The following is a 12991-nucleotide window of genomic DNA, read 5'->3' as shown; positions in this document are numbered from 1 at the left end:
GTTTCCATTAATTTTCCAGATATGCTCTGCCAGCTTCTCCAGTATTTAGCCATTATCAGCATATTAGGATATGACAGGATGTCAATAGCTCCTTGGGAAAATGGTGACAAATGTGGGCTTGTCTACTGACCTGACGCAAAGCTGTCATATCATCCTTAGACGATCCTTTTACTATCTAATTTTCAGTGTACTCTCTTCATTCTGTCACATTCCTTTAGCATCATCTACTCTCATTCAGTTCTTACAAAACAAGGTTACCCCACAGGTTGAAGTGATAGTCGCACCATATTGTAGCATGGCAGCCTTCGACTCAAACAATTGCATTTTGACTGATTGCTGGAAAGATTTTTGCTATTTTTGTTTTCTTAAAATCAGTTGAAGAGGACAACAGTCTGTACATCCCTGAAAAATTGATTAATGGTTTAATTTGGTGTTCTTAACTTTGAACTAGCTATGGAATACTGAATGAGATGTTATTCTTTGTAAAATATGAGTACTGTATATTTTAAGATCACATTTACAAGCATTATCTGTCAGCAGTAACAGGTACGAACATGAAGTCAACACAATACAGATATTCTATTCTATAACACTCTGGGTGGGGGGGCTTCTTACTGACGCATCCAGTAAAAGTACTCTCCGCGTGGACGCAGGATGTGCTCTATAGCCTGGAGGTCACAGGTTCTAATCCAGGCTATGTCACAGCCAACCTTGACTGGGGGTTCCTAGGGGGCGGTGCTCAGCCAATTGGGGTAGGAAGGGCTTAGGTCGGCCGGGAAATCCACGGTTCTCGCACATCAGTGGCCCCTGTGGTCAATAGGGCACCAGTGGTTCTGCATTGGAGTTGCCACATCTGTGTTGTCCTCCGGCAGTATAGGTCTGGTGGCCTTGCTGTGGATCCGCAGTGTGAAAAATGACAGATTGGCAGGAGCACGTTTCGCAGGACGCGTGTTCCAGCCTCCGTTCCCCAAGTCAGCAGGGGGGTTGACGAGTGGTGAGCCGAGGATACAGATAATAATTGGGCACACAAAATTGGGGAGATAAAAAAATTTTAAAAATTGAAAAAAACAGTTTGGGTTATTCCCTAAACTTGGGGGGACCAACTTTTACAGCAGTCTAGGTAAAAACATGTACATTACCTATCCAAAAGATTTTAAAGATCAAATGACTGAAATCCAGAATATCCAGTTACAAGCCACAAACAAATACTTGTGAGTCTGGAGTTACTTGCTAGCTTTAAGCCTGAAAAGAACCAGATTTATGACAGGAAGCCACTGTAATAAATCTGGGTTATATACACTACCGGTATTACACTTTGAATAAGGATGAACCTCCCCTGGATTAATGGCAGTACAGGATTAACCACTCACTAGATGAATGTGAAATCTGTCAGGAACTGTAGATCTTACATTTTCTGGCAAGCCTTGTTGTTTTCTGTTACTAAAGGATTACTGAGTCTTGGATGAATGAAGCTGGAACATATTTTTAGTTTTTAATAAATGTACTGTTCACATCTAGTCTCTCACAGTTTTGTCATATTCTTCATTGCAGGGCATCTAGCTGGAACACCACTACCTAATCAAGGTATATTTTGGGAGATAATTAATAGCATCTATATTCACTGCTTATTTAATGCTTGAGCTTTTAGTGAAGGTATAGTTTAGGTTTAATCTAGATGCACCCACTTTCCCTGTCAACAAAAAAGAATGACCCCCATTTACAATTTTCCAAACTTCTGTGCTCAGCAGATGTTGATGTGCGGACTATATTAATTTAAACATCAAATTGTATACAGTATATGCATGTATACTGATATGTTATATACAGTTGATGATTAGCGATTATTATTGCCACCTACTCATTACATTCATTTTTTTAAATCTGGAAGGACATTTTTTGAAAAAAAAATTAAAAGTGTTGCCTCTGGCATAGAAGGGCAGGATGTTGGCTGACAAGAACTTGGTGAAAATATAACAGTATTGATAAATGTTAGCACAGTAGAAGCTTGGTAATGAGGTTCCTTTTGGTGTGTCTTACATAGTTTATTTCCTATAAACTAGAAATGTGTTACCAGTACTGGCTATCACAGTAACCTTATACAAAATAAATGAATCATCAAATGAGGTTGCTGATGGTGCTGAAAGTGAATTCAGTAGCAGCTACTAATAGCTATTCTGAAGATAGGATAGTACAAGCACTACTGTTTTTCAGATGTAAGGCTTCACTCATTGCAAAAACAGTAGCACACTCTTTTTTTCTGCTACTGTCTTGTGGTTTTAGTACAGAAATGTACTGTATTTGCAATAAAGAAAACTTAGAACCCAGAACTGGATTTTTGGTAGGGCATTTTAGACCCAAAAAAGAGGGCAAGATTCTTAAACAATGTTACTTCAAATAAAAATAAATAAATAAATGCATCTGAATGGAAAAACACAAATTTTAATAAAAGTAATAATAATAATTAAAGCTTGTTCTGATTTGAAGTTTTTCTTTAGTAAAACAGAACACAACAAAAATCTAGTTGGCTTTTCAATAATCGTTTTTTTACATTTTTTTTAATGAATGCCATACAAAACCCCAATCATACAAAACATGGCCATGTTTAATAACAATAGTTTCTTTGGTTTCTTTGGGTTCCCATCATAGAGGTTTGGCTGATTGTTACAGGGCAACGAACCAACATTGATTGTGACACAATCTTATTACATGCTTCATTGGTTGCCTCGATGGGTTTGTTATTGAATAAATACAATCTTGCTTTAGGATACTAATGAATTTCCCCTTTAGGGATTAAAACATGTAGGAAGTCTGTCTTAGCACAGTCTTTTGTCCTGCTTTAGTTGACTGGTTTCCTAGTTAAGATGGGGAAATAAAACGTTTCATATCAATACTAATTCATAGTTTATTACAGTGGTGAATAGTTGAAAAGAAGAGCATGCTGTTAACATTACAATATGCTTAGTGAGAAAAAACCCACCCACTTCTTTCATACTATGCAGAAGAAACAGTGGTTCCTCATAGTTTTGTTTAGTAAATAAACAACATGAGGACGTAGTGACACATTTTTGCTCACTGAAATATCAGTTACCAGTAAATACATTATGTGTGGATGTCATTGTGTTAAAATGTCAACAAACCCATAATAGTAGAGCATTATGGGGTATACTGGGAGTAAAGCCAGCTTGGATGTACCTGACCTGTATGTGAAACTTCAGCCTCCAGTTATTATCAACGTGGCACATTTCACCAGTCTTTAAACTGACTGTAACCAAATAGAAAGAGTCAAATGAACTGGCCACGAACAATTGTAGCCATTATGAGCTTTCAAAGTAAGAAAGCGCTACGGTATGAATTCTCCCTGCAGAGGAAAAAAAAAAAAAAGTGCTCTCCACCTTTGCTCCTGTAAAGCACTTTAGGCCACATGTATTTTCTTTCTTTAGGCTGAGCTGCAGAAGATGAAACAGCAAGCTCAGGAGACTAAGCAGTTCATTGACAATCAGGAGGTAGAGGAGAGAAAGCTGCTCAAGATCATTGCTGATGCTGATACTGAAAGACTCAGACAAAAGAAGGAATTGGATCAGGTACGGAAATGGGTTCCTGTTTCAATTAGATCACTGTTTACAGGAAGACAAAAGGGCACAGCTTGGTTTGATTCCAAGTTCATTAAACTCAAAGGCAAGCCTGCCTTCAGATGATTTCTTCAAGACACTTAACTTTAACTGGGACCATATTCACTTAGCATTTTCTGTGAGCATACATTATTTTGATTATTACGAATCTGGTTTGGTCCAAATAATTCAGTTGTAGTTTGATCCACGATCCTATCATATTTGGAAAGCAGTGGTACAGCTTGATGCATTAACAAGATTGCACAGTAGTGTGATGTTAAGTCACAGCAGTTATCTGATATTAAGATAATGTTCTTGGCATTATCCCCTGTCGTGCAAATAAAAAGTAGTAGGGCTTTTAAATGATCACTGCGGTTTTCAGTTCATATGGTGGATCATCAGAACAGGTCTTAAATGGCTAAAACACTGGCTAGTTTGCTTATACACCATAAGTTTTGGAAATAAATTGATCACAGCACAAAGAGATTCTGTCAGTAGGGTAATGAGGCAGCTGGAGCCTATAGATGTGGAGCTGTGCTACCTTCCAGTAAATGTGCAAATGGCAATAGCAGGTTGAGAGCTTGGTTATGTTCTCTTTGTAGGTAATTAGTGAGCGGGACATTCTGGGCACACAGCTGGTGCGTCGCAATGATGAGCTGGCCCTGCTCTACGAGAGGATTAAAATCCAGCAGTCCATGCTGAACAAGGGGGAGGTCCAGTATAACCAGAGGGTAGAGGACATTCGCCTGCTCAAGCTGGAGATCAAGAAGCTGAGGCGAGAGAAGGGCATCTTGACCAAGACTGTGGCTAATGTGGAGGATCTCAGGTAACAATTTGCCTCTGCTGCTACATACATCCTTACATATATACAGCTTTGTTCAGTCATTTTAGTTCACATGTCAATGTTTAAGTCTTGATGATTTTAACCAGGAATTACAATGTCATTATCACCAAGGTTTCTGGCATGTGGCTATTACACAAAAAATAGCCTATACACACTTCTACTAGAAAGCATCATGTTGTGTTATGAACTGATTATAATTGCATTCTGAGTTTTTTTTGTATTTCTTTTTTGTAAATAATGTATTTCTATTAATAACCATCTAACTCAGTTTCTAACATATTTTAACCACACTGTTTCTTAGGTAGTTGGTATTAAGTAAATGTTTGTGACCCTTACAGTTTCCAAACTTAGTTAGAAATAAGAATGGTCAATATATAATGACTGAGTTTTTAAAGTCCTGAAAAAACTGAATTTAGTGAAACATTCAATATGATAAACAGACACAACATTTGTTTAAAATCTACTTTTTCTGATTTGACAAATGTATTATTATTATTATTATTATTATTATTATTATTATTATTATTATTATTATTATTATTATTATTATTGCCAAGAAAAAATCTTTGCAGTGCAGATTGTCTATTATATCATACTTATGACAAACCCTGTATCTTCCCCAGCAGGACCTATAGATTTACTTGTTGACTTATTTTTAGACTTTCTCCTAAATACCTACTGCAATTTAAAGGTATTTACATTAATCAAGCATGTGGACATTAAATCTGCACCTCCCAATAGGATGGTGTTTTTGGGTAAAAGCACTGTGCTGCAACTAGCTAACTGACCTAAAGTGACTCACTTTAGAGAATTTTGGAACCTTGCAGGAGATTTAATGTACAAGTATGAAGTTGCAAGTGCCGGTGTTTCAGTATAGTACTTACACAAAACTGCAAGTTCAGAAATAGAGAATATAGCTGAGAGGGCTGTGTGTGAAATCATCACTTACACAGCACTACAGTGGCTCAGACTTAGTGAAATGGCAGCATTGGAGAATGTGTATGAAATACCTGTGCGTTATTTGTTTATTTATGTATCTAACTTCTCTGAGCATTTCAAATCCTGCAGAGTAATTTGATTAGTTGACCTAATAAGTGGAAGGCATCTGAAAGGGCATGGACCACACAGGTGCTGTGACTTTACATTTATGTTTTGCTATATATGTTTAATCGCTAACTTCAGTGTCAGCTAACTAAGGTACTGTATTGTACACAATGCCACAGTACTGTATTTTTAATTCCTGGTGTGCCCGCAAAAGGTAAACGTGTACCCCTGACAGAAAATAAAAGCAATAATTAATTAATAAATAGATAAATAAACATTATGTAGTGTTTCAGGTATTAGAATGTTTGCTAGATTTTTTACGCAGTATTAACTGTTAATGCAATAGTTTTGAAATATATGCTTGGTTTTGTGCAATGTCTTCCTCTGAATTTTAATGCTTAAAACCTGAATGGAAAAAAAAGTCTGTGAGATTTTGCTTTTTTAACTTTGTTTGTAAATTCCAGCATGACTGTATTGCTGATTTGCCAGTATATTAAAAGCAGTTTGATAAAATCTACTTATCAAGGTAAACAATGAAAACTTTGTAGAAATTGTACTGTATAGGTCATTTAAACTCGTGACACTCCCTGTAAAATGTGAGGATGCATCTGTTTGGTAAGGCTTCTAATTTCATACATAACCATATTTTTCACTCCATTTGGCTCGGGACATTTAACTGCACAAGATGGGCCTTTCCAGACGGTATATCCTCTTCTTCAGGTTCTATTGTTTAATTAGACACATCATATTGATCAGTCAGGTTAAAGGAAAACGGATCAATTTTCTAATAGTGTTTTTCATACCTGAGATTGTATAAATTCATGAATTTGTTTGAAAAGGTCAACCCTAACATTCTGCAGATGAATGGTTTGGAATATCAGCCACCTTTTTTGACTCTGGCTGTGATATAAGGGTAATAGATAACCAGGCTATTTTGGTTTTGTTGCAGACGGGAGGTTTACCACATGCAAAGGGAACTTCTGAAAGAACGGACCAGGTGCAGGGCTCTGGAGGAAGAGCTTGAAAACCCCATGAACGTACATAGATGGAGAAAACTAGAGGTAAACCATCCCTGAGTATTTATTGCATTGCAATTCTAAACATGTACCCTGAAGTTCTGTAGGACGTCAACTAAGGAGAGAAGGTGTTATTTTTGTGTGTTAAACTTATTTTAAAGTAATTCATCTATATCTTTCTCTGTTCCTGTTTCACACACCACATATACACAGCAATATTTTACTTACTTTAAATAAAGTATATGCTAAGAGATGTTTTCCTTAAGTGCTTAAGGCGAATGAGATTTAATCATTGGTATCTGATTGTCCTTGGCACAAACACATTCAGGAAGAATTATCTTTATCAGCCTTTTCTTTGTGTTTAGTATATTTCACCCTGCTCAGATGTAGCAAAACTTGCTATCCTTAGCAAGTCAGTAAGTTGATTTTCCCTCCCTCATTTGTATTAACAACTTTAAATTACTTTCCTTAGGCCAGTGACCCGAGCACTTATGAGCTAATCCAAAAGATTCACACCTTACAGAAGAGACTGATTACAAAGACCGAGGAGGTTGTGGAAAAAGAGCTACTATTACAGGTAAACACTGTACTGAGTTACATCTGTCTGGTGCTATATGCAGTATTAGACTTGTTTCCCCTGGGGTTTTCTCAGCTTAGGAATCTGTAATCTTTCTGGTTCTTTCAACCCCAGAAATTTTGTCCATTCCACATACTGTACACCCAAATTTAAAACTAAGTGAATGTTTTTTTTTTTTTTTAACGACAAGGCAAACTTAGACTATGACTGGTGCATCCCAGGGTTGATGGCTTGTTTCTTCATTGCAGACATCACAGGTTGCTATACAGAAGGCAACACAACAATCTCAGTGTAGTTAGTTAGCAATTGTTTAATCAAAGAGTTTTCAATGAGGCTTTTAAAATGGTTAGTGCCCCTCGCTCTAGGCTGAGAGTTCCACAGCAGTACTGCTCTGAGCTTTTAACGTTGTTTAAAGCATAGGATTTTTTCTGCAAAATTAATATGCTGAACCTAAACCGCTACTCCTTTTGACATTAATGCTTCAGCATGTTCAAAAATACTGTTCTGTAAATAATGCAACACTGCAGCACTTACTGTAGCTAGAATAATAAAGACGCACTGTGCAGAAGTTGTTGCAGACCAATTTCTTAATGATCTTGGGTTGATTTTCTTTTTTCTTTTTTTGCAGTACACAAACTATCTAGAATTGCTTAACCAAACATGTTGAGAAAACCAATTTTTTCATTGTCAGTCTTGATTTAAGATCTTCTGGAAGTGCTTTGTGGCTTGTTAAATGTTTCCCACTGATCTATATTCCCTGGAGATGGGTTGTTTGTTCAATGTACTCAAGTAGGCAAGTAGGACAAGGTGTAAGATTTAAGTTCAATATCAATAAGGTCAGTTTCAACAGTTTCAAAGAGGGAGACTTCTGAAGATGAAGGCTTATTAATATAAAAAGTAAAAATACAAAAAATCCTGTTCCAGGGTATTTATTGCATCTGAATACTTAGTTGCCATCCTCCCTCAAATGTCTTGATGTGACTCCCTATTACTCACCCACTCTCACCTTCCTAGCCCCCACCTAGCCTTGAACCATGGTATTCTCAGATGTCATCTAAAACCCTGATTTGTCTGCTTGCCCCTAGTCCAGTGAACCATATTTTAAAAAATAAATAAATAAAAAAAAATAGGTTATAACATTATTTTTTTTATTATTTGTATTTTTTCTGTTAAACATTTACATACTGGTTAAGCGTCACACCAAATCAATCTGATTTCATACGAGTGAGTAAATCACATCAGATGGTAAATGGCACTTTGAAAACCTTTGCAAATCGTGCTTTTGAAAGTTATCCATACATATATACTGCTAAATAAAATCTGCAGATGGCACTAGATAATCAGACTGCGGGAACTAAGAGTTGTTTTCATTTTTTGTGCACCAAATTACATTTTAAATTAAATAGGATATGTGGCTTTTTTTCTCAACAAATGAAAAAAATAAAATAAAATAACATTGAAAAGCCCTGTATTTCTTTCTGTGATCCAGCAATGAATCAAATCTGACTAGCGGAATTCATTGGTAAGTATGCATACTGTTTTTTTTTTTTATGTAGATTTTTTTTGCTATGTAACCTTCAGTATGATTTAAAACTCTGCCAGAAATGCGAAACAAAAAAGAAATCACTGAACAAATAGAAATGTATTCTGTAGATCTTGTAAGGTGTAAATTGCTTTTGTAGTTGGCAGATAAGTGCTGCCTTTCAGTCTGTGTTGGGAAGCTAAAGATTTTCCATAGTTTCATTTGCTTCAGGAGTTTACAGAGTGTACCTGGTTAGATGTAATATAATATCTTTATACAGGCCTCCCTGTGGGTGTTACTAGTTTTTAGAAAGTGTTTATACCGTATGATGGAACGGTTGTTGGAATATTTAATTCATGACAGCAATGAATATCGTATAGCAGATATCCGAACAATCTGTATATATATATATATATATATATATATATATATATATATATATATATATATATATTAGGTATATTAATCCATATATAATAATAAATGACAGGAATTAACCACCCTCCCTTTCAATGTTTAAATTATTAACTATAATTTTTTTATGTTTTGAGTATTTATACTATAAAAAGGCTAATTAGGCTATTGGATACTCGTGACTTTTACATCTGGATTCAGTATTAGAGTGAACAGTATGTGCTGATTCAGACTTTTAAAACGGACATTAAGGCTTTGATACAAGTGTTCATTCCACTCTCATGTTAATCACAGTCTCCTCAACACTCACTTATAACAGTAATGATTATGTAATGATCAAAGCATCATCACCATGATGTGTCCGTATGAGAAATACATTGTTGAAGAAGGTGTTTTCAGTCCAAGAAGTGCCTTATCTGACTCCAGGTGATAGCATGTAAATGGATTATTGAGTCATAGAACAGATTTCAAGCACTGAATATCCTCTGTAGAACAGTTTACCTCTTACTGAACCTGCAGGCAATTGCATTATATCTCAAACAAAGACACTGTTGTGAGTGATGAATCATTTCAGATGCTGCTGAACAGAAGATGTATTTTAAAAATTAGGATACAATTGAAGGTAAGACCACTCTGGGGGCTGCTTTCGTCTAGCAATTAAAACAACAGCACTGGGAAAGACTAGGAAGAAGACCAGAAGGAAGCAAAATTTGCCTCAAAGACTAACCTCAAAGTACATTTTATTGATCTCACAATTCCATTAAGCCTAATCTGTTGTTTACAGACTGCTTGAAGTTCAATGTTTCTGCTTTCTGATTCAATATAGTATAACAGAATAGAGCTATATTTTGACAGCATCTACTGCATTTTAGCATTTGTATTGTATTTTTTAATTGCTGTGAGTGGCAGTCCACCCTTGGTTCACAGTGTACGGATGCCTTGCCATGTTCTTGTTTTATATGATTTGAGAATTTATCTTGGCTAGATAGACATTTCTTTACATGGTGAAACAAATGGTTTACCACCAATGTATGCTACTGAATCCTGTATTCTTATATTGTCAACAAGGACATGGTTAATGTTGCTCCCTCAAACGAAACCATTTTACACTTGTAAAATTATAGATATAGTAATGTATGTATGTATGTTCTCACAATTCTTAGAGCAAGAAAACATTTGCATTTGAAGCACCGATGATCAAATTGACACAAAGTCATTATTGTGTCAATGTGATACCCTTCACACAGTATTCTTAACATATAAACTATTCCTGTAAACAATGAAAAAGACCCACACATGTAGATATTTTTAAATGATATATGCTGACCAGGTTGTACACAGGAGTACTCACACAATACTTTTATTTTATTTTTTTTTTTTTATCTACTAGGTTTTTTAAACATCCAAACATGTGGCTTTGCTAAAACATATATCAGTACTGCAGGAATGACATCTCCCTTTTTGGTTTGCCAAAATTACCCATGGCCATTAACATGAGATATTGCACCATGATATGAATGTATATATTTTCTGACCATGCACCATGGAATTCCAGAGATGGGTAACACAACCTCTCTGTATACATTGGTAACTCTGGCATTAGATCGGGCTAAATGACAAATTATTCCACAATTAAAACTGCTAGGACAATGTTAATAATGTGTTTGCATAAGAGTTGTGCAGTGCTTAAGGCTAATGAGATGTGGTCATTGGTATCTGATTGTCCTTGGCATGAACACATTCAGGAAGAAGATGACATTTATCTCATATTTCTTTGTATGAGGTAAGTGGCAGTCAAGGACTGTTGGTAGTTATGGGGGAAAAGTTTTATAACTTAGAAGAGTTGCTGTGCTCCACATTTCCAGTTAACACAGGTTTGTATTTAACCCTGCCCTGTCTACGTGTATTTTCACAGGAAAAAGAGAAGCTGTATGTGGAATTGAAGCACATCCTGGCCCGGCAGCCTGGACCTGAAGCAGCAGAGCAGTTACAGATTTACCAGCAGACACTGAGGGAAAAGACCAAGCAACTCAAGGTTTGTTGTGTTTCTTATCGCATGCTTTCTTTAAGATTCAGCTCTGTATTTAGTGTCTTCCCTGATAGGTGATAGATAGCCAGCACTTACAGTAAAGCATTATTTACTGCTGCCACATTAGCAGTAAATTGTGGAGCACAAGTCTATGAGTGATGTTATGATAGTATTGTCTACAAGGTGATAGAAATTTCAATACGATAATGCAGAACCTAATTCTAGAAAAGTCTAGAAAATGCTAGATTGCAGGTGAACATTCTTAAAGAGTATAAAATGGTTAGGCATAGGATGATTGCTGCCCTTACCAATAAGTCAATATGGGAAAAAGTAAAGAATTATCGGAAGACCTTAGGCAGTAAATTATTTCTTGTCATAAAGCTAGAGAAGGATACAAGAAGATTTCCAAGCATTTGAGTATCCCAACTTCAACTATTTCTGTTATCAAGAAGTACAAGACTCATGGTACTGTCACAACGCTTCCTTAGTTTGTGAGAAAGAAGGTTCTTTCACCAAGAGCAAGTAGAAGAATTGTGAGGAAGGTTAATAACAATCCGAGATTGACTGCCAAAGATGTTCGAAGTGAATTTTCTGCAGTGTTGCGTAGTGAAGGTCTCAGTGGTGGCAAGGCCAAGGAAAAAGCCACTGTTAAGAAAATATCACAAGGACAATCGCTTAAAGTTTGCAAAACAGAATTTGAATGATGGATATGAGTTCTGATCAGTGTTTTTGTGGAGTGATGAAACGTTCCAACACAACAACGATCCAAAGCTAACATCAAAATCTAGTTCAGAATGATTAAAGAAGAATCTCATACTTTTGCTATAAAAGATTTTTTCCTATAATTATTTGTTTTTGAGAAATCTCTAGAAATTAAACATTTCCATTGGGGTATATATATATATATCATTTACAGTCATAAATGTGACATATTATGTTTTGTAATATTCAGTAACTATAGTTCAATAACGTGTTTTAAATATAAACTTATATTCATTTTTGTTGTTTATTTGCTGCATTCAAAAATGGCCATCTGTCACCTAGAAACTGGAATGATTAGATTGACTGGGGTATATATAGGGATTATGCTTGGGGGGGACGGACATACATATATCGCTAATGCTATGTCTATCACACTGCTGTTTTTTTGTATGTTTTTTTTAGGTTTTATCATCAGAGCTGAACATGTATGAGTCTCAAACGCAGGATTATAAATATGAGATTGAGAGATTGGCCCACGAGCTACAAAATGTCAAGAAGAAGTATCTCATTCAAAAACGCAAGGAGCAGCAGGAAAGGTGAGAGTGCTTTAACGCAAACTAAATTATGTTCTTTGGCTAACCTTATTGGTGTCTGGTTAGAGGTTTCAATACAGGGTATTTGTGTAGATAATGTTACATAGTATCAGTAACCTGCATCCGTCAACCAGGAGTTAAACATAACTGTAGAAGACCATTGCTCGTGGGCCCTTTTAATAGTAACATTTCTTACATTTAGTGAGACAGTGTATATCCAAGAATTATTAAATAGTCTGTTTCTACAGTTTTTAATTATTCCTGCTTAAGGCACAACTCTGCCTAACCACAAGGTTTTGGAAGTGAAAAACTGGTGAGGGCAATTAGAAAGGTAATGACTTTCAACCCTGTCCAAGTAAAACATTGCATACTGAAAAATCATGCCTATAGTTTCTTTCCATATGGGTAAACTTGACAAGTCATTTTTTAAAAATATTGCAACTTATTGTAAAATAAATAGTGCAGGCCCATTTAATATTTTCTGCTTCTGACTTTATTTCTGAAAGCTTTGCTGAAAAAACAAATGTAGCAAGAGGTGACCAAGCATAACTTGATTCACAGCTCTGTGCTGAAGGATCATTTTTGCTACATGTACCTGTCATCTTTAGACAGTGTACTTTAAACAACATGGTCAAACAGAGG

General features: G+C 35.9%; 1 protein-coding gene across 1 annotated transcript in view; it reads left to right on the top strand.

Annotated features, from left to right (window-relative positions):
• cfap58 (cilia and flagella associated protein 58) overlaps nucleotides 1-12991 on the top strand; it is a 30108-nt gene that overhangs the window by 13070 nt on the left and 4047 nt on the right. Inside the window, exons 12-17 of the mRNA XM_041267850.1 lie at nucleotides 3441-3581; nucleotides 4211-4434; nucleotides 6446-6557; nucleotides 6985-7089; nucleotides 10941-11060; nucleotides 12219-12352. Of these exons, the coding sequence (XP_041123784.1) occupies nucleotides 3441-3581; nucleotides 4211-4434; nucleotides 6446-6557; nucleotides 6985-7089; nucleotides 10941-11060; nucleotides 12219-12352 (836 nt within the window). The remainder of the gene's footprint in view (nucleotides 1-3440; nucleotides 3582-4210; nucleotides 4435-6445; nucleotides 6558-6984; nucleotides 7090-10940; nucleotides 11061-12218; nucleotides 12353-12991) is intronic.

Source organism: Polyodon spathula, chromosome 13, assembly GCF_017654505.1.
Source record: "Polyodon spathula isolate WHYD16114869_AA chromosome 13, ASM1765450v1, whole genome shotgun sequence".
NCBI lineage: Eukaryota > Metazoa > Chordata > Actinopteri > Acipenseriformes > Polyodontidae > Polyodon > Polyodon spathula.
Note: the sequence above shows the minus strand (reverse complement) of the source record. Positions and strands in the feature narration are given on the sequence as shown.